This window comes from Paramormyrops kingsleyae, chromosome 5 (assembly GCF_048594095.1).
Source record: "Paramormyrops kingsleyae isolate MSU_618 chromosome 5, PKINGS_0.4, whole genome shotgun sequence".
Lineage (NCBI taxonomy): Eukaryota > Metazoa > Chordata > Actinopteri > Osteoglossiformes > Mormyridae > Paramormyrops > Paramormyrops kingsleyae.
In genome coordinates, this window is record NC_132801.1 from 24069406 (window position 1) to 24091965 (window position 22560).

The window sequence follows — 22560 nt, forward strand, 5'->3', positions numbered from 1 at the left end:
CCCTGTTAAACATTTCTGCTTTCCATAGAAAGGGGAACAGATTCCTGCTTTGCAGTTCCTGTGCACACGGTGTAATCCCATATTGGTGTAAATAATCTGTTCATTTTCAGTTGGCAGCAGCTGGATGTGTGCTGAGATTTTAGCCATTTATATCTGTCTAACCCTGTGTAGGTGTTGGGACACCATCTATTTGCACCCAACCAAGCAGATATGTTAACGCAGTGCCATGTGATATTTTTCCGTGTGTCTTTGCCCGCGTTTGATTGCCTTCTGAGGTGCATCCCGCTGTCGTTCCTGCGGTTGTCGTCTCTTCTCCCTCACTTTGGCCTTCAGACATGGTTGTTCGTGTTTTCTGTGCTCATTTTGAACTGTTGGCGCTCTGAAGTTTAAAGATGAGGACTTTTCTGGTGCTCAGTGCAAAAATATGCTTTTATGCTTGTGTAAAATGTGTAGGTGGGATTGTTCTCATAATTTTTTATTCTGCCAAATAAATTATTAAATGCTGTTTTTGTGAATAACGTTTGTGAAATCCCTTAACATCCAATTTTGAAAGTGTTACCCAAACAAAATCCTCCTCATACATATTAATATACTTCCATATTGGTTTTATATTCAGAACATTTGTTTTTAATCCATTTCTGCTTTACAAAAAACATAACAATAGGTTAAAGTTTGTCTTGATAAGACTCTTGTGTCATCATTACCGTGCCCTTAACATTTTTTGAAGGGTACCCTAAACCAGTAAATTATCATGGTATTTCTATATCTATGTCCATCACCGTAATAACTATTTTGAAATTTACTAAGCCAAAGTTAAACTGTGGCATGCTTTTATGAAAAATCTGGCACTTTCTGTAAATCAGATGTAGGGTGAATCCACTGAAGGTCTTTTTTTCCCTGTCCTTCTTGAATTGCTTAGAAATGAACACACTGAATTGTATGTGATTCTGTTGCCTTGTTTGGAATGCTGATCCACTTTGGGCTGGGGGTGGGGGTGTGGTGTCTGACATTAGGGGCTCTGGAAGCTGAATTCTGCAAGACTGAGGTTCACCTTGCTGAATGATAAAAGCCTTTCCCCAAGCAGGCGCACAGAAGCACCATCTGAGGCTCGACTTACGAGCTGTAAATGCAGTCGAACGGGGATCACATATAAAGCATATCTTTATTACCATTTCCTAAAGGCACAGGAAAGCTGTTCGATCGGCGTGTTTCAAAGGGAGCTTAGCGAGCCGCTCTTGAGATGAAGTGGTGCACTTGTGCTTTTTGCTTTTCACAGCTTTGAGGTAAACTGCCCAAGCTGCAATTAACTTAATCCCTTCTTTGAAGGAGGCTGGTCGTCTTATTGAAATGTTAATGTCCTTTTGATATGATACATTTTTGCATTTTCTTCCATTGCAGTCTAGCAGGCTTCATTTTTTATCAATATACAAACATTACGCCTAAAGATAATTGCAGTATATCTTTAGAGCTTCAGGAAGGGCTAGACCTGTGTCAAAAGCTATTCTCCGTGTTTTCTTTTCACCACAATTCTTTCCAAAGCCATCTCAATTAATGCAAGGTCATCTGCGCAATCTGTGCTTCTGCGTTGGACTGACGCGTAGCAAAAGTGCTGTCTGTTGATTGGAAACCTCTGAACATCTAAGTGTCAACACGCATCGTTGCAGTCGGCATCCATGACATCCAGCCACGTTAGTCGACATGCTTCTGACAATCATTTCCCATCAACAATCCACAGGCCAGCTTGAATCTTGTGCAAAATGTCGAAGCTTTTATGACTTGGAGGGCTGTGATGGACTTGTGTCGCCGAATTGAATTTGATCCCTGCAGCTTTAGCTGTACTTAATAGGTCTTGGGTCATTGGATTTTTTTAGATATTTTTTCATAGTATAGTGGAGACTCCTTTGTGGAAACATTGCATGAATACTGAATGAGCATGACGTTAAACGTAAATAAAACATCATACGATCTTTACTAACAGAAAATTAAAGGCTGATTTATACATACGTGTCAAATCGCCGTAAGTACAGCGTAGTTGTGCACCCTATGATGTAGCCCGCGGCATAGCCTGCCACGCATCCCCCAGAAGTGTAACTATACATCGCAGCAACGCAGACCACAGCAACTGTGATTGGTCTGCGTGGTAGCATTCATTTTTTTTATGGGAGTGAAGAAAGCATACATCCCAAGTATACTTGTATCACTAATTGAAACTGAAGTGCTGTTTATATCTAGCATTAAATAACCCACCCTAAGCATCTTAGCAGCAGATCTACAAAACGCTCAGGATGACTGCCAATTTCAGTAACCTACATTCAGTGTATCCGTACTTTACAAGTTAAAAGTAGTATAGACACTAACTCTAAAACGGAACATGTATAAAAAGTGACTTTGTTGCAGCTCGACATTTTTCCAAATTTGTCTACAGGAGGTTTGCAGCTGTACAAATATAACCAGGACTCTATAAATGGATACTTTGAAAAAGAAAAAAAAATACATCTAACAATTGCATGATTCAAGAATTTGTGCAGGGTGGGAAGACGATAAATGCAACATCCAAAACCATATGCCGCCTAGCATTTTGGTGGTGTAATTGCCGAGCCTCACAGACACCCCAACGCACAAGTCTAAAAGCTCGCATCAGCGTCGGCCACTTGCGTAGGTCATGGCGTAGGCTCAACACTGAAGTATAAATCAACCTTAACAATTTTGACACCTACCATCTCATTACTCTCTAAATAAGTCACATTTTGCCATTCTATTTATTGTTAGAAGCTGGCTGGGTCTTGAATCACATTCTCATATTTTACTTGGAGGAAAATAAATTAATTTGGTGTAGAAGCCTGAAAATTTCTGATATTCATCTCTGTCATAGGGATGATCTTGAGAGGGTAGCCTTAAACACCAGAACACAGGTCTTGATCGATCGGCCTGCTCACTTCATTAAACACGCACTGGTTTACTTGAAGGATCTCTGTAAGACAAAGCTGTAAATGCTGTAACCTGCAAATTCACATGCCTTAGAACAGCGGGCTAGCGGAACATGCTAAGCACAGCGCAGGACCTGGTGACTCGTTCTGCATATGCGGTTGAAAGTGCTTGAGTTCTGCCGCTGAAGAGCTTCGTCCCATTGGCACAAGACGGCATATAGACGCACTTGGGCTTCGTGTACTTAACGAGGGTGGCTGAAGGTAATACCTGTGGGGTTATGCTGGAAGCCTGAAGAAGTGTGTAGGAGGTCAAGAGAAGTCTCTCTTTAACATGCCATTCCCTGCCTGGGATGCGTGAGCCCTTTGATTGCTGTTAGAAGTGGATAAATGAAGATCTCTGAGGAGTTGCTGCACGTCAGTTGAGGTGACCAGAAGGGAACCAGTTATAAAAGATCCTTTGTCCGCATGTATATCTGCCTGATAGGTACTTCTGACTTGATGTGCTTTTAATGGGTTTCTCTGGGGCGGGGAGAGTTAGGGGTGTGCATTAACCTGTGGGAGGAATGGCGGTAATAAATCATTAAAAAACACTTGGTGCTTGTCACTTCATAATGACAATAAGTACAGTGGCTTTTTATTAAAGCCTGAAAAATGATCACAAATGTGATGCTCTGATAGAAGCAGCTTGCTTTGGAAGAGTTTAGAACCATTATTTCCTGTCGTATGTCAGGATTGTGCTGACTTGCATTATTCTCCTGGTGTTCAGGCAGATTTTTTTATGCAAAAATTAAGTGAAAATAGTTTCCTTGTTACTCAGAAATTCAGTAACAACTTGTGACTCCAGTAGCCACACATTCCTTCCCATACTTTATTCTATATTGGGGTGGCCATTCTTATCCAGAAAGGGTTATTGTGTATACAGGTTGTCATTGCATCTCCCTAATTAGATTACTAATTAGAGGACTGATTGGCTGAAGAGTCCTCACACCTGGGTTTGGACAGCTGACCTACAGGTTATCCCAAAAACCTGCATACACACTGGCCCTTTGTGGATAAGATTGCCCACCCCTTTTCTATATTAACAAGCAAAGACGTATTTTAACTCACCCACCCGGCTGGTAGAATCTAGTCCCGTGCCATTACTTACGCTGATCAGCCCCTCCCCTTTCACCAGGGCTGCCCACCTCTCTGAGCTCCAGACCAGCAACAAACCAATTAGCGACTCTGCCTGTCCAAGGCGAGGGTGGCAAAGGCCCTTAGTATGACACACCGGGGTCTCGCTGATGTGACCCTAAACCTAACCCTAACCCTGACCCTAACCCTAACCCTAACCCTGCTTCACAGACCAATTAGGAAGCATCTCATCGTTTGTGTTAATCTCATCTGCTTGTTGGGATTTCCTGAGCATCTTAGCTGCTCCCTAAATGCCAATAAAGGGACAGAAATTCTCATATAGGCAACAAACCTGTGTACTGGACCTGCCTGACAGACTTTTGTTAATCTTGTTTCTCTTAATCAGATTTTCTGATGTTCCACTGACTGGCTTATGAACTGTGGCCATTCACTACAATAAATAAATACTTATATAGATAAACTGACATAAGATGCCAAAATAAGCAGCTAAATTTCAGGAGACTCATGGGGAACTGAAGGAGATGGAGCCTTGATCCATCACCCCCCCCCCCCCCCCCCCCCGTCTGGTTAGTATCTAGGCGATGACCCTGCCCACCGTGCTAAAGGGATTACCGCTGTTGTGTTCACCAGGTACCCCCTACCGGGAGGCCCAGGAGAAGGACCTGAAGGCGGCTCTCAAGGGCATGAACCCTTCCATCCCGCTGGTGTTTGTCAGCGGGAACCACGACCTGGGCAACACCCCTACAGCGCAGAGCGTGCAGCAGTACCGCCAGGGCTGGGGTGATGACTACTTCAGCTTCTGGGTGGGGGACGTGCTCTTTCTGGTGCTCAACTCGCAGTTCTTCTTCGACGGCTCGGCCTGCCCCGAGCTGGGGGAGGCTCAGGATGCCTGGCTGGAGACACAGCTGCAGATGGCCACGGCCACGCCCTGCCGCCACCTCGTGGTCTTCCAGCACATCCCGCTCTTCCTGCGCTCGCCCGATGAGGACGACGACTACTTCAACCTGCAGAGGGCCGTGAGGGAGAGGCTGATTGGGCGATTCCAGCGGGCGGGTATGTGCTGACCTGTGCTGCCGGGGGAGGCTGATTGGGCGATACTAGTAGGGGGGTCGTGTGCTGACCTGTGCTGCTGGGGGCATCATCCAGCAAGATCTTCACACTCATGATCAGAGCAGGGCCCGATTAACTTCTCTGGGGGCCCTAGACAGACATGACAAGGAGCCCCCTCAAGCTATTTTTAAGCTGAAAGAGAACCAAGAGAAAATTGAATAATAATGCAAGGTCAATAATGTGAGGTTTAGGTGCCCGCGGATCACTGTACCATTCCTCCCAATGGCAGGGGCCCTGAGTTTGCTGGGGCCCTAGACTGTGGCTATGCATGAATCTGCCCCTGGGTCGATCCCCCCACCATTCAGGCCTTTTCTCACTTTGTTAGCATCTTTCTTCCTGTTTTATATCACAGGCGCTGAGCATTTCATATGCTTACAAATGCTTACCATCACCCGCAAAGTCTGTAAAATAAGCACTAAAGCATCTTCACTTACCAAGCAGGTTTGATTAGGAGCAGATGGTATTTTACTTCACAGCTACTCAGTGACTGAGGCAAGTTCTCTGTTTTCTAATGTGTGTCTACCAAGATTTTAAAGGATGGGGGATTAGCATCGTAAAAATACATACAGAGGTGGAAAGTTCAGGTCCAGAAAGTAAATATCCAGACCAAGATTTTGTTCCAACCAATCAGTTGCGTACTCACTGACTGTGACTCACTGACTGTGACTCACTGACTCTTTAGGTTCAACTATGAGTAGTTCGTTGGAACAAAATCTTGGTCTGGATTTTTACTTTCTGGACCTGAACTTTCCACCTCTCTTGACTTGTGAGGGTCAAGAGACTTTTTGTCTGGCAGATTAGATGAATCTCCTTCAGGTTACTGAGGGCTCGGCTGTGGACTGCACTTCACTGTTCACTGGGACCGGGCTACCACTGCACATCGAGTTTGCTGGTATCTGAGAGGGGAAGACACCTGTGTCACTTAGGCATAGGGATGTTTGACATGAGCTCCACGTCCGCTTGATCTTTTTTAGCGAACGAAGCACCTGAGTGATTTTGAGGGGGAAAAAATAGTGTCGACCGTTTGAGATCAAATCCGAACTTTGTGCCGTAAAAGGTGAGCTTTAAACTGGGATCAGGCCCAACAGAGCACATCAGCCTGTCAGCATCGTCCCTGCAGGGGACGGGAAAGCTTGTTCGGATTAAAGGGAAGAGGATGGGACAGAGGAACAAAGAGACCGGCGGCCATCTCGGCCAAATGTCAGGCGCAGCGATTCGAGCGGTTACGCAACCGGCTTTCTCTTCTTTCTTAATGTAAATGCAATAAAACTAAAGAATAAATCATTTAGTAATTTCGCTCAGTGGGACAGCATAGAAAGAGCTGTACTTCAGGAAGCTGAATATCACTGGTTTTCATATGTTGTGATGTGATATGACATAAAATGTATTGAAAAGGACTAAATAGCAGTGTGTTTGTGAGGAGGGGCGAGGTTTGGAGCAGCCCACTCCGACCCGGCCCAGGCCCAGGCCGGTCCCTGCACCTCTCTCACTTCTTCGTCAGCTGCTCGTTTGTCCCATATCCCTGAACATTGGAGGCAGATGGCAGAACCTGGCTCTGCAGTTGAAACTGGACCAGTGTCAGGAGCGGCCCTTTATTCCGGTGCAGTCAGTGAGACATTGATCCCGTGCATGTAGAGAATGTGACAGGCTGTCAGCCTTGATTGGGGATTCCCGTCTGAGTCACAGAGGGGCCGTGCTCACTGGGGATGTGCATATGACCATATGTAGTGTACAGTATGGGTGCAGCACTGTAGTCTCACACCTCCAGGGTTAGGGGTTTGATTCCCAGCCCTGGGTCTGCATTCGTGGAGTGTGCATGTTCTCCCAGTGCAATGGGGGATTCCCCTGGGGTCTCCGGTTTCCTCCCACAGTCCAAAGACATGCAGTTCGGCTAATTGGTATCCCTAAATTGCCCGCTGTGTGTGTGTATGTGCCCTGTGATGGACTGGCATCTCATCCAGGGTGTACCCCAGCCACGTGCCCTGTGATGGACTGGCATCTCATCCAGGGTATACCCCAGCCCCGTGCCCTGTGATGGACTGGCATCTCATCCAGGGTGTACCCCAGCCCCGTGCCCTGTGATGGACTGGCATCTCATCCAGGGTATACACCAGCCCCGTGCCCTGTGATGGAGTGGCATCTCATCCAGGGTATACCCCAGCCCCGTGCCCTGTGATGGACTGGCATCCCATCCAGGGTATACCCCAGCCCCGTGCCCTGTGATGGACTGGCATCCCATCCAGGGTATACCCCAGCCCCGTGCCCTGTGATGGACTGGCATCCCATCCAGGGTATACCCCAGCCCCGTGCCCTGTGATGGACTGGCATCTCATCCAGGGTATACCCCAGCCCCGTGCCCTGTGATGGACTGGCATCCCATCCAGGGTATACCCCAGCCCCGTGCCCTGTGATGGACTGGCATCCCATCCAGGGTATACCCCAGCCCCGTGCCCTGTGATGGACTGGCATCCCATCCAGGGTATACCCCAGCCCCGTGCCCTGTGATGGACTGGCATCCCATCCAGGGTATACCCCAGCCCCGTGCCCTGTGATGGACTGGCATCTCATCCAGGGTATACCCCAGCCCCGTGCCCTGTGATGGACTGGCATCTCATCCAGGGTATACCCCAGCCCCTTGCCCTGTGATGGACTGGCATCTCATCCAGGGTATACCCCAGCCCCGTGCCCTGTGATGGACTGGCATCTCATCCAGGGAATACCCCAGCCGTGTGCCCAGTGATGGACTGGCATCTCATCCAGGGTATACCCCAGCCCCGTGCCCTGTGATGGACTGGCATCTCATCCAGGGTATACCCCAGCCTTGTACCATGTGCTTCCTGGGACAAGCTTTGGCCCCCATGATCCAAACCAACATATGATGGATGGATCGATCAAGGGTCTCCACCCATTTGAGGGGGTCCAGGGGGTTGTACTAGCTGGTTTTGATTATTGAGAGGTTGCAACCCCCCCCCCCCCATACCCCTCATAATTTAGACTCATAGAATGGATGGATGGATGGATGGATGGATATGCATTGTGCACTCAATTGTCTTGTATAGTTTTGAATTTTTGGACACAGTTGCTAAAAATTCTTCTCTAGTCTTTATTGTCAATATGCATATATATAAGTGCACTCTCAAAGCTAAAACAGTGAAATTATGTAAATTATGCTTAATTCTGTCCCATCAGTAAATAGAAAGGTGTTGGTTTGTGATTCGCTGGTCTGGATATTTATTTGTTCGGCTAAAGCCCCATCCTGGCCGTCATTCCCCTCCTTATCATCAAAGGTGTCAGGTCTTAAGAATTGAGCACTAATCCCGCTGCAGTCCGGCGACCCCTGCTTTGCAGGTGCCAGCTCTCAGCACTGACAGCCACATCAATCAAGGATTTGTATTTTTCCTTTCTTCCCTCTCTCCCTGCTTATCCCCTTTCCCTGCTCTAAATTCCTTGCAGTCTGACAGCTCTATGGCCGGACTCCATATCTTTGTGCTCCTCTCGGTGGTGCCATAAAGTGCTGAGCACCTGTAGCGTGCAGGATTATGGGTAAAAAGACGTGAGACCATTTCTTGAAAAGAAACCTCAGTGTCGCTCTGGCCTGCATACCTGATGCTGGATACATACTGTGCTTTTATTTTAGATTGTGATTGTTGTGTCTTTTCTTTATTTCCGTGTTGTTTTTCCATGCCTGATGCTGGTTAGGTCTCCTGTACCGTGGGTGTAAAACAATAGAGTGTTGTCCTATTGAGCGTGCGAGGGTGCTGACGGCTGGTGACACCTGCCACTCCGTGCATTTTTTCCGAGACCATTTCAAGTACCTTTTGCTTTGTGACAAATTTTACGGTCACGAGGAGTCTTTGAAGCATTGGCACGCATATGAAAGGCAGAGCTGGCCTTTTTTTTATGGCCCTGTCCAGGCCAGATAATCGAAAGTGAGCTTTCGGGGGTCTGTGCCATTATGCTACCGTGTGCCGCCACGCAGGGCTCTGCCCAAACAGAAGCAGGCGTACAATGTGGGTGTGCACGCAAACTCATTTCCCTACTTTATTGGAACCTTCAAAACCAATACAAGCAGTCAGATTCCATTTGCGTGATCTGAGAAATGCTTTATGTAAGCTGTCGCATGTTATCAGAAGCTCATCCATTCTTATACATGTAGCCCGTCCTGCTGTAGCGTGTTATCGCAGAGCCTGCTCCCAAGTGCTTTCATTTCTAATAATCAAATTCATTCTGTTTTTTTTTTTGTCCATTTTGCATTTTTTGTCTGCTTTAAATTTCCCTTTTATAATCTCTCTTTTATACACATTGTTCTGCAGAAAGGTGGGTAACTTGGGAGGCCACAGTGAATTGGGCTGAGCCCATGCTTTGGGCTGATGACAGAGAGGGGCTGCTCTTCGCCTGGACATACCCAGCGTGCATGGAGCCTGTTTCTTGGTATTCTGTATTAGCAGGCCCTGAAAATGGTTACAGTTGACATCCACTGCTGAATTATATAACCTGATTGTTTTTTTTTGTTCCATTTTAGTGGAACTTTCCCCCCAAAATGCGACTTCTGCTGTCTTAACATCTCAATCCTTAATTATTATTAATTTGTTACAGTTTTGATTAAAAATTTGATCCTACAGTAGAAATCTGCCTTCGTAAATTGTCTTGGGAGAAGATGGTGACATTATTTCCATAAACAGAAAAACACACATTTCCAGAGTGGCACAAATAACTGTTTAGGTGGGGTTTACTCACAGATGGGACCTGACACCAATTACTCTCCTCGTCAGAGTGCTGCTCCTGAATTAAGGAGCACTGCTCCGAGTTTTTCCTGACTTGGATAAATATACAGTGTGAGAGCAGACAATTATTCCAGGAGAATGGACTGCAGAAATGTGTGTTTGTTGCCTGGATGCCGTACGTACTCCCTCTGCGTGTGCAGCATGGGTGATAGCCCTCATAGGCCAAACCAAATAGAGCATGTATTCGTGATGTGTTGTGTCTGAACCGGATGATTCAGCTATAAAGTCCCACCAAATATGTTTAGAAATCATCTGGTGAAAAACCCGTGATGTCGTCAGCAGGATCGGATCTGGCGACATGCTGTAATGAGCCAGAGGCGGTTTATCGCGCCGTGACGTCCGTCTGCGGAGGAGCGCTCCTCCCCGCGCTCCTCCCCGCGCTCCTCCTCGCACTCCTCCCCGCGCTCCTCCTCGCGCTCCTCCCCGCGCTCCTCCTCGCGCTCTTTGCGGAACCTTACCGGCCTCCACCTGTGGCGTCTCATTCAGCTGCTCTGGGATCCATCGCCCTGTCATTGTCACGCCTGTAGCAGATGTGGAGATGGCACCTGAATGTTGATTATCTGTCCTGCTTTTAAAAAATGTCAACGTTTGCCACAAAGTATTTCACCTAATTTATTTCTGCAGTGTACAAGGAATAGTGTTTCATAGAGCGTTATAGCTGATTGTCCGTTGCACCAGAATGAGAAAATTGCTTAAAAGAACATAGCTCATTACCTGGGTCCTGGGCCACCCTTTGTCACTGTACAGCGCCCTACCTAAGAATACATAACACAGCCTGGTGTTTGCTGAATCATGAATCAAGTCCTGCAGAGAGGTGCTTTGTCCTTCAGTCAAAGAACTGGAAGTCTCAGAAGCACCCATGGCACCCCCTTGCTAAATTGTCCCCGAGTGTCCCCACCAGAGCCCGCATGTGTGACTCAGCTGGTATCAATCCGAAAGTTGACTTCCCATGACTATTAACATTGTCTAAACCACTGTAATGACTCTGTGGTGAGTGCTGTCATCTCATAGCTCCAGGGTTGCGGGTTCGAATTCCATCCAGAGCTCCATAGTTATGCCTTTGTCTCTGCACCTCTTCCCCAGTCTGAAGGAATGTAGTGCAGGCCAGCTGTTGGCTGTTTTTTGCCCTTGGTGCATGTTGGTGCATCACGCATATGTACTGTGTCGAGACATACACTCTGGATTTCCGTGTCTCTGACTGGCTGCAAACCGGTGAATGTGGAAAAGCACGGGGACTCTTTTCTGCCTTAGTGTGCGGATAAGGTACCATGGCACTTTTAGGGCAGCAAGGGAGTGATAAGATGATTAATATCGGCTCGGCGTGTGACTGAGAATGACGCACCATCAGTTATGAAATGTCCTTTTGGGATATCCAGAATGTTCATTTCCATGCTTGCTCATTGTTTAGCTAATGGGAAGTTAAGATTGATTTTTAAGTAGGACGTTCTTTTATATTTTTTCTTTCTTTTTTAATCTTGTTTCTCCTGCTGTTATTTTCTCTTCTGTTACCGTGCAGAGCTGTAATGATCTAGGGGGGAGTGATATTCTGCTCAGCTTCAGTTCTTTGTCCCACATGTATTTTATTCCTTGTTGTTTTTCCTTTATCGCCCATGGATCATCCATCCATCTTCCAACTGCTTATCCGGTGCAGGTTCCCAGTTCCCCATGGATCATCCATCCATCTTCCAACTGCTTATCCGGTACAGATTCCCAGTTCCCCATGGATCATCCATCCATCTTCCAACTGCTTATCCGGTGCAGGTTCTCAGTTCCCCATGGATCATCCATCCATCTTCCAACTGCTTATCCGGTGCAGGTTCTCAGTTCCCCATGGATCATCCATCCATCTTCCAACTGCTTATCCGGTGCTGGTTCCTAGTTCCCCATGGATCATCTATCCATCTTCCAACTGCTTATCCGGTGCAGGTTCCCAGTTCCCCATGGATCATCCATCCATCTTCCAACTGCTTATCCGGTGCAGGTTCCCAGTTCCCCATGGATCATCCATCCATCTTCCAACTGCTTATCCGGTGCAGGTTCCCAGTTCCCCATGGATCATCCATCCATCTTCCAACTGCTTATCCGGTGCAGGTTCCCAGTTCCCCATGGATTACTGCAAATGAAATCAATAGATCTATAATCTGGAGCAGGAACTCGTGTGCGTTAATGCATCATGCATATTTTACATTGGTCCCCACAATGTGGTAAAAACTTATTTTGACATTGTGGGGACCATTTTTTGGGTCCACACAAGGGGAAACTCAATTCTGTAAACATTTGTGACTGCAATCAAAAAACTAAAAATACCAAAAGTCTCATATTTTATTTGATTACTTATGGTTAAGGTTAGGGCTGGGTAGGGGTTAAGGTTGTCATTGTTTTTTTAATCATAATCTTAATGCCATTTTTTATAATCCACTAATTTACAAGAATTAGTCTTTGAGATTGTATTTCAAATTTTCAGTCAGTAAACTGATGATGGTCATTTTCATCTTTATCTCATTAGTACTGTCGGCCAGTTTATCATGTTGTGTGGAAAGTTGTGACTCTTCGCCTGCGATCAGAAGGTCATCGGTTCAAATCCCATGCTCAGAAGAGTGATGTCACTGTTGAGCCCTTGAGCAAGGCCCTGAACTCCCAGTTGATCCAGAGACGTTGACCCTGCTTTCTCAAAAAACGCAGTGTGACAAGTCAGTCAGGAGGGATCATCAGAGTACCTATCAGCTGAGAAGGCTATGGAGGCATGGCTGACTTTGTGGAAAGTTTTACTGACGTTTACACATGACTTTGTTCGGATTGTGCTGTATTGCAATAAATGACAACAGTTACGTTCTTGCTTTAGTGAGATACAGCATGAATTAGTTGTATGTTAAACCCACATGTAGATTGTGGGAGGCACCCAGAGAACCAGGAGGACTGGAACCATGAGCCCTGTCTTTACATACACCTTGATAGTGAAAGACTACGGCCATCTGGAACTTTCCACTTCCGGTACATGTCCGCTGTGTGCATGCTGTTAGAGAGCATTAGGGTTTGATGGGTTTTTGAAATAGGCAACTGTACCTTGCCGGACATTCATGTTATTAAATGTGCTTGTTACTCATTGAATTTGTCCAGACTGATAAAATTAAATGCTCATCTACAAGTTCTGAAAAAAATCCCTAAATGTAAGTGATACATCGGTGTATTCTACTGCAGTGACAAATGATTCTGATTAAATTACATGATGCAGAAATGCAATGGTCTGGTAATGATACTGTTGAGTTTTGCCTGCTTGCCTGCCGCTGGTAAGGTCTGCATGGTCCAGCAGACCTGGTGTTGAATGCACATGCACTAACGAAAGGCCGGTGTGGGTCTCCAGCCTCTGCTGCATTGAGAGGGCAGAGGCACATCACGATAAATACAGCGACATTACATGCTGATATTTCCACCTCAGGCCCGGTGACTTTGCTAGTGAAAACACACTAGGAAATGAACGTAAACCTTCCTGTCTTTTTGGGGTAAATGTAGTGTTTTTTTTTTTTTAACCAATTCGCACCAAAATTATTTGTCTTCAAGTCGCTTGTCTGCATTTTGTTTTTGTGTACAAGACTGGTAGCTTGCAGTGGTCAGTGACATATGACATATTCTGAGAGCTTTTTGCTCTTTTCTATGTGGCTTTGTTCAGTCAAGCCTCTGGGAAAACTGCGGGCAGTGAAGCACCTCACACGATCACTAGCCGTGCGAGCGTTCACATCAGGACATAATGGGCCCCGTGGTTCTCACCCAGACTGTAGTTAGTCGTTGAATTACTGCTCCGGTCTGCAGTCAAAACTCCTACAGGCAACAGAGAGAAATGCTCCCTAAATACTTATTTGATCAGCTCTTGTTCAGTTTGTCATGCCTGATTACCCAGGTTGAGTGCAAGCTTCCTGTTGGGTCAGATTCAATTCTTTAGAGATTTTAACAATGACACTTTGAGTCTCCCCTAACATACGGTACTGGTGGGATGATTTTTATATAAGCCTGTCATACCTACATATAAGCCTGAGCCCTATAATAAGCCCTATAAAATTGCATGTATGCAATATGCATCTTCTAGTGTAGGGTAAAACTGTTTCTCTGTCTTGTCAAAGGGAAATTTATGCAGGTATATCATTAATGCAGTTGGATTTCTCCTGTGGCTTGAGGTGATGAAATACTGCTCATTAGATTGGTGAGGTTTAGCATTAGAGCCTGGGTTAGATTTAGGATTAGCATTAGGCTCTGGTTCTGAATACAGTTAATCTGAGGATTAGGTTCAGGATTTTCATTGGGCTCAAGATTAATGCTAATCCTGAGCCTAATGCTAGAGTCAGGGTTAGGCTCATGGTTAACGTTAGGCTCACTATTAGGGTTAGACTCAGGGTTGGGATTAGGATTTATGTGGGACCTGACTTGTGTGCAGGGTACTCTGGTTTTATACTGATGACTTACGGAATCATGCACATAAAATCAGACATATAGCTCTTGTGTTTAAGGTAAGGAGCATGCACTGATTATAGCACCCACCGCACGACTAACTACCTCAGTGATGAGAGCCTGAGTGTAGCTATGTGGTAGGTGATCCCTCAGCACCACACTAGTCCAAATAGACCAATGTAAGGGGTTTCCCCCCCCCCCCGTGGCTGGACTGCCAATCTTGCCACCAACCCCCTTAAGTTGGAGGACCTCCTTACAGGGCTGGATGTAGATTAACATCATACCCAGGACAAAGCAATTGTAGGTCAAGGGTCTTGCTCAAATCGCTCTAGGCATTCACAGGATTTGAACCAGCAACCTTCCAGTTGCTGGCACAGATCCCTACCCTCAGAGCCTCCACTCCTCAGGCATCGCTTGTGTTTGGTAGCACACTAAATGCCATACCAGAGCGGAAATGATTTGTGCTGGTTTATTACAGTCGCTTCTGAGTAATGTGCACCTTGATTTATTTATCTGAAAAGCATATAAGCCACTAATTGAAAATCTCCACCTGTTTTTAGTACACTGCCACTCAGATGAATGCATCCTTGCTGCATGACAGCCTTTGTGTGAGTAACAGGTTTAAATGCTGTGCTGTTTTATATCTTACAGCTCCAGATCATTTGTTTTCCTGATTTTTTTTTCCATCTGCCAGTTTTATGCGCACAATTTAGTTTAATCTTTTTTATGACAACAGGAAACATAATATAGTCAGTGTGAGTACTGATATTTAGTCATCTTGGATTTCTTTGCAGTGTCATACTGCTGGTGCTGTCTTCTTTGTTCACCTGTACCTTTAGTGCCGCAGCACCTGGGGGCGGGTGGGGTTCGTAGATTAATGTGACACTGTAGAATTAATTGTGGGATGGGATTAATCATAATTACCACCAATTAGGCTGCTACGTTTGGCAGGTGACTAAGGCCATTGTACGGGACGGTGTATAGCAGGTATATCTGCTGTAGATACGGCCAGGACACCTACGGCAGGCATCCTGCCCGCTGACCTTGGTCGTGTGGCACCAGCCCTTCCATGTAATCAGACTCTGGTGACGAGGCCAGTTTTCAGGCAATCCGTGAAGCTGCCTGTGACCCTTGCAAGCCATCTACAGAGGAAGCCATTTTCATTGGTGACACTGTGACCCCCCAGCTAATAACAGAAGATGGTATCATGCACTCTCGCAATCAAAGTTTAATTTGCTCTGACTTGAATTCCTTGGCAGTTCTCATTTCATTTAGCAAACAGTTAATTAGTACTTCAGAATCAAGTCTGTCAAGTAATAATACACAGCGCAGCCCCGTTAGAATAATGATTTTTGATGCTTCTAATGGTAATGATGTTTTAAGTAATTTGTTATGTGTTCAAATAGTACTTTGATTTTTAAATGTTGTTCTTGAGCAAATCAATATTCTCAATGAAATGAGTTCATTTTAGTTGAAGTAAAAGTTCAAGTTTTCAGCTAAAATTAGTTTTCCTCTGTTTGGCATTTGGTCCCTATTGAGTTTCTGTGAAAGTTTGTTTTTTTTAAAACTGCTATCTAAAATTATAAATTGGGCCTAAAACGGTTTTTTAAATAATGTAGGACCAAATGAATTGACCTCAACTTCAGCAAAATGCAATTTATGTATTTTGTGGTGTTTCCCCCCCCCCCAGTCTGATTCAAATTCTGCCTATTAAGCCAGAATTGTACAGTTTGATGATAAAATATAAGATTGCACTCCGGTGTGTCCATGGCTTTTGGGTTCACTGACGCTCTTTGGTGTGTTTGACCCAGGAGTGAAGGCGGTGTTCTCAGGCCACTATCACCGCAACGCTGGAGTCTCGCACGACGGCCTGGACATGGTGGTGAGCTCGGCCGTCGGCTGCCAGCTGGGAAAGGACCCGCACGGCGTCAGGGTAGTGGTGGTGACGGGGGACCGGCTGGTTCATCGCTACCACAGCCTGGATCAGCTGAGCGAGAAGGGCGTGGATGAGGATCTGATGAATCTCCTGGCCTGATCTCTCAACCCCCACTGCCCCTTCAGCAGATGGTACTCCGAGCAGAAGTCCAGCGGGGGCGACTTCCAAGGAGAGCCGTTCGTCTTCCAGGATCTGTGATAGCCATCATCTTCAGGACCTGATTAGTGTATTGTAATGATATCTTTCACTGTCCGCCTTTCCTACAAAGGCCTGTAAGTCCTTCCAAAAGGGATGCTGTCTGTACTAACCCAATGCTGCAGAACGAGAGTGAAATTATCACATGTGGACAGACGTGTTGCCTCAACATTTCAAACCGGGGTTTGGGTTTGCCCATCTCATGATCTGAAATGTGATTAATGTGACAAGAAGTCCGATTAATCCAACTGGCGTTCATGTTACGTCTCCGGTGAGAAAAATTGCGAGGGAAACGTATAAAACAAGGTCGGCGGTGGTGGAAAGATGCTCATGTGACCTGTGAGCTGACCTCATTTCATGCTGGGGTGGACTATTCGATCTGCTCTTTTCTTTAAGCTTGAAAGTACAATGTGAAAGAAGGCATTGTAGACTTTAATATGATTATGTGACAGCTGACTGAAGCCAGCTCTCATCACTGCATTCTCAGGCTTTCATTCTCATGTTATAATCTTTTTATTCACCATCTGATGTTGGTTGCTGGTGCTTCATTTCCACTTGCATTTAAGATTTTGGTAGATCTATGCTTGCTTCAATTTCTATAGCTACATTCATTTCTAAAAGCATGATTTGTAGGAATACAGTTCGCTAATTTCTTGTTAATGAGAAATAACAGGCATTACCAGTTAACATATAAATGGGAATGAGTCAGAAAAAAAGGTGCAATCAGGAGTTTGTTAAATAAAATCTGTATTTACCAAATGTGTAATTGTGTCTGGTCCTCACAGAGGTTACATATCACAGGCTGAGAACTTATTTATTTAGTGCATATATATATACACACACACACTGTATATACTGTATATATATGTATACTTCTTATATGATTAACACTAGAAGGAAGGATTCAGTTTTTTTTCTCTCTCTTTTAAGCCGTGGGCCGTCTTTGTGTGATTGCTACATTCAGAAGGGCTATTGTCCGAGGTCAGGGGTCTTCTCTAATGTAGCATGAGCTTGAATCCATGGGGCCCCTGTTCTTCTCTCTTCCAGCCTCCATTTGGTTTGTTGATTCTCTGAGGTTTACCATGACGAAGGTCTTTCTTCTGCTGTTCGCTGGAAGTTCAAGGTTACCTCCAGAGCCGCTCCTCCATTCGGGTGGGGTGGCGGGGAGACAGTGGGGGGTGGGCAGGACTCCTGCCGGTGACAAATGAGAGGGAGCAGTGAGTTATTGATCACATCTGCCCCTCTTCTGCCTCCTTATCCGTTCTGGGCACCGCGGTGACCTGCTATTGGATAGCTCTAATGGAGCGCCGCTCTGCAGTCGTGTGCGCCTCTCTCTCCTGTCGGCTCCGCCGCCGAGATGAACCCCGGCTCCTAAAAATGGCGCTACTGTCGCTGCCAGTAATTGCCCGACTCTCCGATTATGTGAGCTAATAGACACGAGGAATCTGTTAGCCTGTCAGCATTTGAAAACGGCTCTTTTGAGATGCTATATAATTAATCCAACCCTCCCCTCTTCCCTAATTTCTTTGTCAGCTGTATTCATTTGACTGAGCCGGAAAAAGAAACATTTAGGCTTGAACATGAACACAGACGTGAAGTTTGCAACGAAGCACGTAACCATCGATTTAAAGAGAATGTGTTCGGCTAATAAGTCCTACAGAGTAGCCTTTTGAAATGCTTTTATACAAGGACACTACAGACGTTCTGTTTTAACAACATGCAGTATCCCAGCCTGTTCACCCAGGCTAAGGTGCTGACCTGCTCATCACAGCTTTGCTTCCGAAGCGTCCGTTTTGCTGCATTTATTTTGACTAAGTGTTGTACTTTTGGGCAGCTTCAATGTGCAATCTAACCTCTAAGTGGCTGCTCCGCTCCGCTGCTCCTAGTCTCACGGAATCACCGATGACGGCTCTCTGACCCCTGCTGCCCCTTCCTCACACCCTCTGGACAGAGAGCTGGTTGCCTTGTCCTTGTTTTGACAAGTCTGCTGTTTGCCCTCCTGCTGGTCCTGTGGTCTTAGGCCGTAGAGCAGAGCTCCTCCCTGACCGCCTGGCCCTGAGAAGGCTGGCCTTACTCACCCGTCTGCTCCCGCAGGATGACTCGCCTCTGACTCTGCATGGAAACTTTCTTCTGGACGGTTCCCCATCCGCATTCCACCCACCACCGCTCGCACAACCTCACCCTGGCCTGCTTCATTTGCATTTTTCTTTTAAATTCAAAGCATATACAATTAAAAAATGTGGTCAGCCAATCCCTGTAGCGATTGGGGTTAAGAGGCTTTGCCAAGGGCCCAACTGTGAGATCACCCTGCCAACTACAAGATTTGAACCAGCGACCTTGTGATCATGGATGTTGGATCCTAACCTTCATGGCCCATAATGCCCCAAACCAGGCCAACCATTCTGTTCAAAAGTAACAGCAGCACAAAAGAGATGCATCCAACTATTCTCTCAAATGTGAAGCTAAGGCTGGGCACTATGGCTTAAAATTTATATTGCGGCATAATTTGAAGCACTATGTATCTGTGATATTTTTGTTTTAATTAAAATATCACTACAAATGCTTCTGAAGGAGTACAGCACTGATATGGCTACTGCATGCCAGTAATTACTGTACTCTTAACTGTATTACTTGGACGTATTTCACATAGTACACAGGTATTTTAATAACATTCAGTGATTTTCTATAACCACCTGTCCTATTCGGAGTTGCAGGGGGTCTGGAGCCTATCTCCGAGGCTAGGCAATTATTTGGTACAGACTGATGCTGAGGTCTGCTCTGCTGGTTAACACGGTATAGTCCAAATCTATACCTTAGGGCAAATTTATACCAGTGTATGTTTATTACACTGTCTGGCAATAAAGCCAGAACCGCTTTCTGTTCTCTCAGGCTTTAATACTTTGTTGTGCTACAAAATTAAAAAATTACTGCTTCAGAAAGCTTGCGTTGTTGTTTTCAAAGTGCTGTTACAATAATGTGCAAGGAAAGGCTTTCAAAACCACTTTGTACATGTGCTGTAAATTTTACAGACTTTGATAGTTGCCGCTGAGCCTGTGTAACGTCATGGGTTTTCCAGTTTTTTCCCACCGGTCACATGAGTTCATCCATGGATCAGAGAGTCAGTCGGGACGCCATTGAGGATGGTCGGTGTCTCCCAGTGATGGACTTTGAGGGCTTTTCCTGCAATGGCACCACTTGGTTAAAATTAGAGTCAGGTGTGAAACGATGTGGGAATTAATAAAAGTAAAAGAATCGCTTGCCCAACATGAGTCACCCCAACTTAAACTAGCTGGAATAAAATGAAGACCACACCAGTGACAGAAATCATCAGCGGGCACATATTGGGACAGGTGGCGAATCTGTGAAATAAAACTCAGCGTACCCCGTCATAGCTTGGCACAGGAGAAATAACCATCTCACCATCTGCCCCCAGAGAGAGCACCATCTGGGAGACCTCCGCCTCTCACTGCCCCATCCACGCCGTCTGTCTGGCCCGCGGCCCGCCTTACGGAGCATGAGCCTCTAAGAAGTTCCCTGTCCCCCCCCCGCCCGCTCCTACTTATTGGCACAAACAATGTGTATTAACATATTAAAAATGAGAATAATCAGTGTGTCTGCCCGCCTGCTGCGTGACGAAAGCGTTCAGAAATATTTATAACTTCTTTCTAAACACGAGAGCTCAAGAGTGTCGACAGGCACGGTGATCTTGCTGGGTTCGTTTGTTTATCGTTAGTAGCGGTGGGGTGTATTGGAGGTGGCTGCATAGCTAGAAATTCTGGGCCCCTGGCGAAATGTCACCTTGGGGCCCCTAAGGTGAAATGATCTTGGTCTTGAAATAGGGTCTCCATAGCATATTTTGCCAAGCCTTGGAGTATGGATTTTGGGGCCCCTATGTTGCGCTGGGCCCCCTGAATCTGCCAGAGTATCCTTGCCCCTGTAACAAATGCTATGAATATATCCTAATGCTGTCTTAGTCACTATCTACACATAAAGTTTATCTATTTTTTTCTGTTTTTTGTTACATTGTCACAGTAGACATGGCAGCAAACGTTATCTTCATCTCATTTTGGTTACGGTAAAGGCAAAGCCGTAATCCCAATGATATCATTTGATGTGACCTCATATTTTTATTCCAAATGCTTGTCACAGATGATATTAGCTTATTAATCACAAAATTACACATGCTGCTTTTTTTGTCTACAAGGTTCAAAATAAGTAAATCGGTACTGCCGGTCTTGTTGAATCAACAGCGTTGCACATGTCATATCTCGGCTGTGATGGAGATCATCAATTCGATTTCGAAGCTGTCAGTGTGTGTGGTCTGCAGATATGCTCCAGTGTAATCAGTAACTGTCAATGGTTGCATTTCATGTTATGATTTTGACAGACACATTATAAAGACAAACCTTCACCAGGAATAATTTACGGTCCCTCCACCAAAAATGATATTGCTCCACTTTGTTAATCCCCATTGAGTTTCTGCAAAGAACTATTAAACACAACTTCTTTTCTAAAATAAAATCTTACTCTGACATCATGAAAAGTTGTTGCTGTTGTGTTTTGCTGTTTATTTTTAATCACCTGTGTGTTTCTGATCATTTTTCATTAATGTAACATGCTCTGTGTCAGCTTCGGAGGTGAACGCGAGCACGGAAGCAGGCGAACGAAGCCAAAAGGTCCGGTGAAGGGTTTATTGAAGGCAAAAGGACAGGTGCAGACAACGACGGACCATACAACGATGACAGATCTGGGGAATACAGACTGAGACTCGGACTAAATACACAAGACTAGGTAACAGAGAACGAGCTACAGGTGGGAACAATTAGGACAAAACAGGAGGTAATGAGGTGGGCGTGGCACACATCGGGAGCGGACGGAGCGGGGCGTGACATAACCCCCCCCCAAAGGCGCGCCCACCGGGCGCGCCCGAGAGGAGGCGACGGACGGGACGAGGGAACAGGACCGGAAAGACAAAACAGAACGTCAACCAAACCCAGGGAACAGGACGGAGACGCAAAACACGAACAAGGACGAAAAGAAGGACAAGACCTGACAGAGGACAGGGAAGGCGGAGAGACAGACCCAGAAGGGAGACACAGGGGGAACACCCACAGGCGACACGAAAGGGCCAGGGGTGCCAAAAGGAGGAACAAAGGGACCAGAGGGAGAGACAGGCGGGACGAACGGAAAGGGAGGAGGAACAAGGGGAGCACGAAAAGGCCCAGGCGGGCGACGGGCAGCGGCCGGAGGGGCCGCAGGGGAGAGGGAGAAGGGAGCAGGAGGGGACCACCCAGGGACCAAGGGGACGGGACGAGGGAGTGACGGAGGGGACCAGGAGGGAGCAGGAGGGAACACCAGGGAAGGCAGGCAGGAGGGGGAAGCCGCGGCAGGCGGAGGCGCAGCCGAAGCCGGCGAAGGCGCCGTCCGACGCCAAGCCGGAGCAGGGGGGCCCGGAGGCGGCCGACCGGGAGCCAGAGGCGGGACCGAGGACCGGGACCCAGGGACCAGGGGGGGACCCGGCGGCGACCGCCGACCCCGAGGCGCAGGACCCGCAGGCAGCCACCGAGCCACAGCTAGGGGCCGAACGGGCGAGCCAGGGGGGCATGGCGGGCGGGACCCAGGCCCGACGCCTGTGTCCCCGTCCCTTACGGGACACCGACAGGCGGGGTCCTGGGCGGTGTCGGTCTGGCCGGGGTAAGGGAGAAGGAGTCAGAAGGGAGGTCGAGTCTGGGCAGACAAGTGTCTTGGCCTCCAAAGAGGCAACAGGCGGGGCAGCCGGAGCCTCGGGTGTGGCCGCAGGCAGAGCGGCGGCCTCAGGCGGGGCCGCGGGCAGAGCGGCGGCCTCAGGCGGGGCCACGGGCAGGACTGGAACGGCGGCCTCAGGCGGGGCCGCGGGCAGGACTGGAACGGTGGCCGGCTGGACAGGTGAGCAGGGCTGGGCCGGCTGGACAGGCGAGACGGGCCGGTCAGGTGAGACGGGCTCGGGCGTGCGGCCCGCAGGGGGCGCCTCATTGAGCGCCACCAGCACGCGGGC

General features: G+C 47.0%; 1 protein-coding gene across 1 annotated transcript in view; it reads left to right on the plus strand.

The window, feature by feature from the left end:
- cpped1 (calcineurin-like phosphoesterase domain containing 1) overlaps positions 1 to 17285 on the plus strand; it is a 30395-nt gene extending 13110 nt beyond the window's left edge. Inside the window, exons 3-4 of the mRNA XM_023797244.2 lie at positions 4692 to 5114; positions 16207 to 17285. Of these exons, the coding sequence (XP_023653012.2) occupies positions 4692 to 5114; positions 16207 to 16430 (647 nt within the window). The 3' untranslated portion in view covers positions 16431 to 17285. The remainder of the gene's footprint in view (positions 1 to 4691; positions 5115 to 16206) is intronic.
- Positions 17286 to 22560: the final 5275 nt, after the last annotated feature.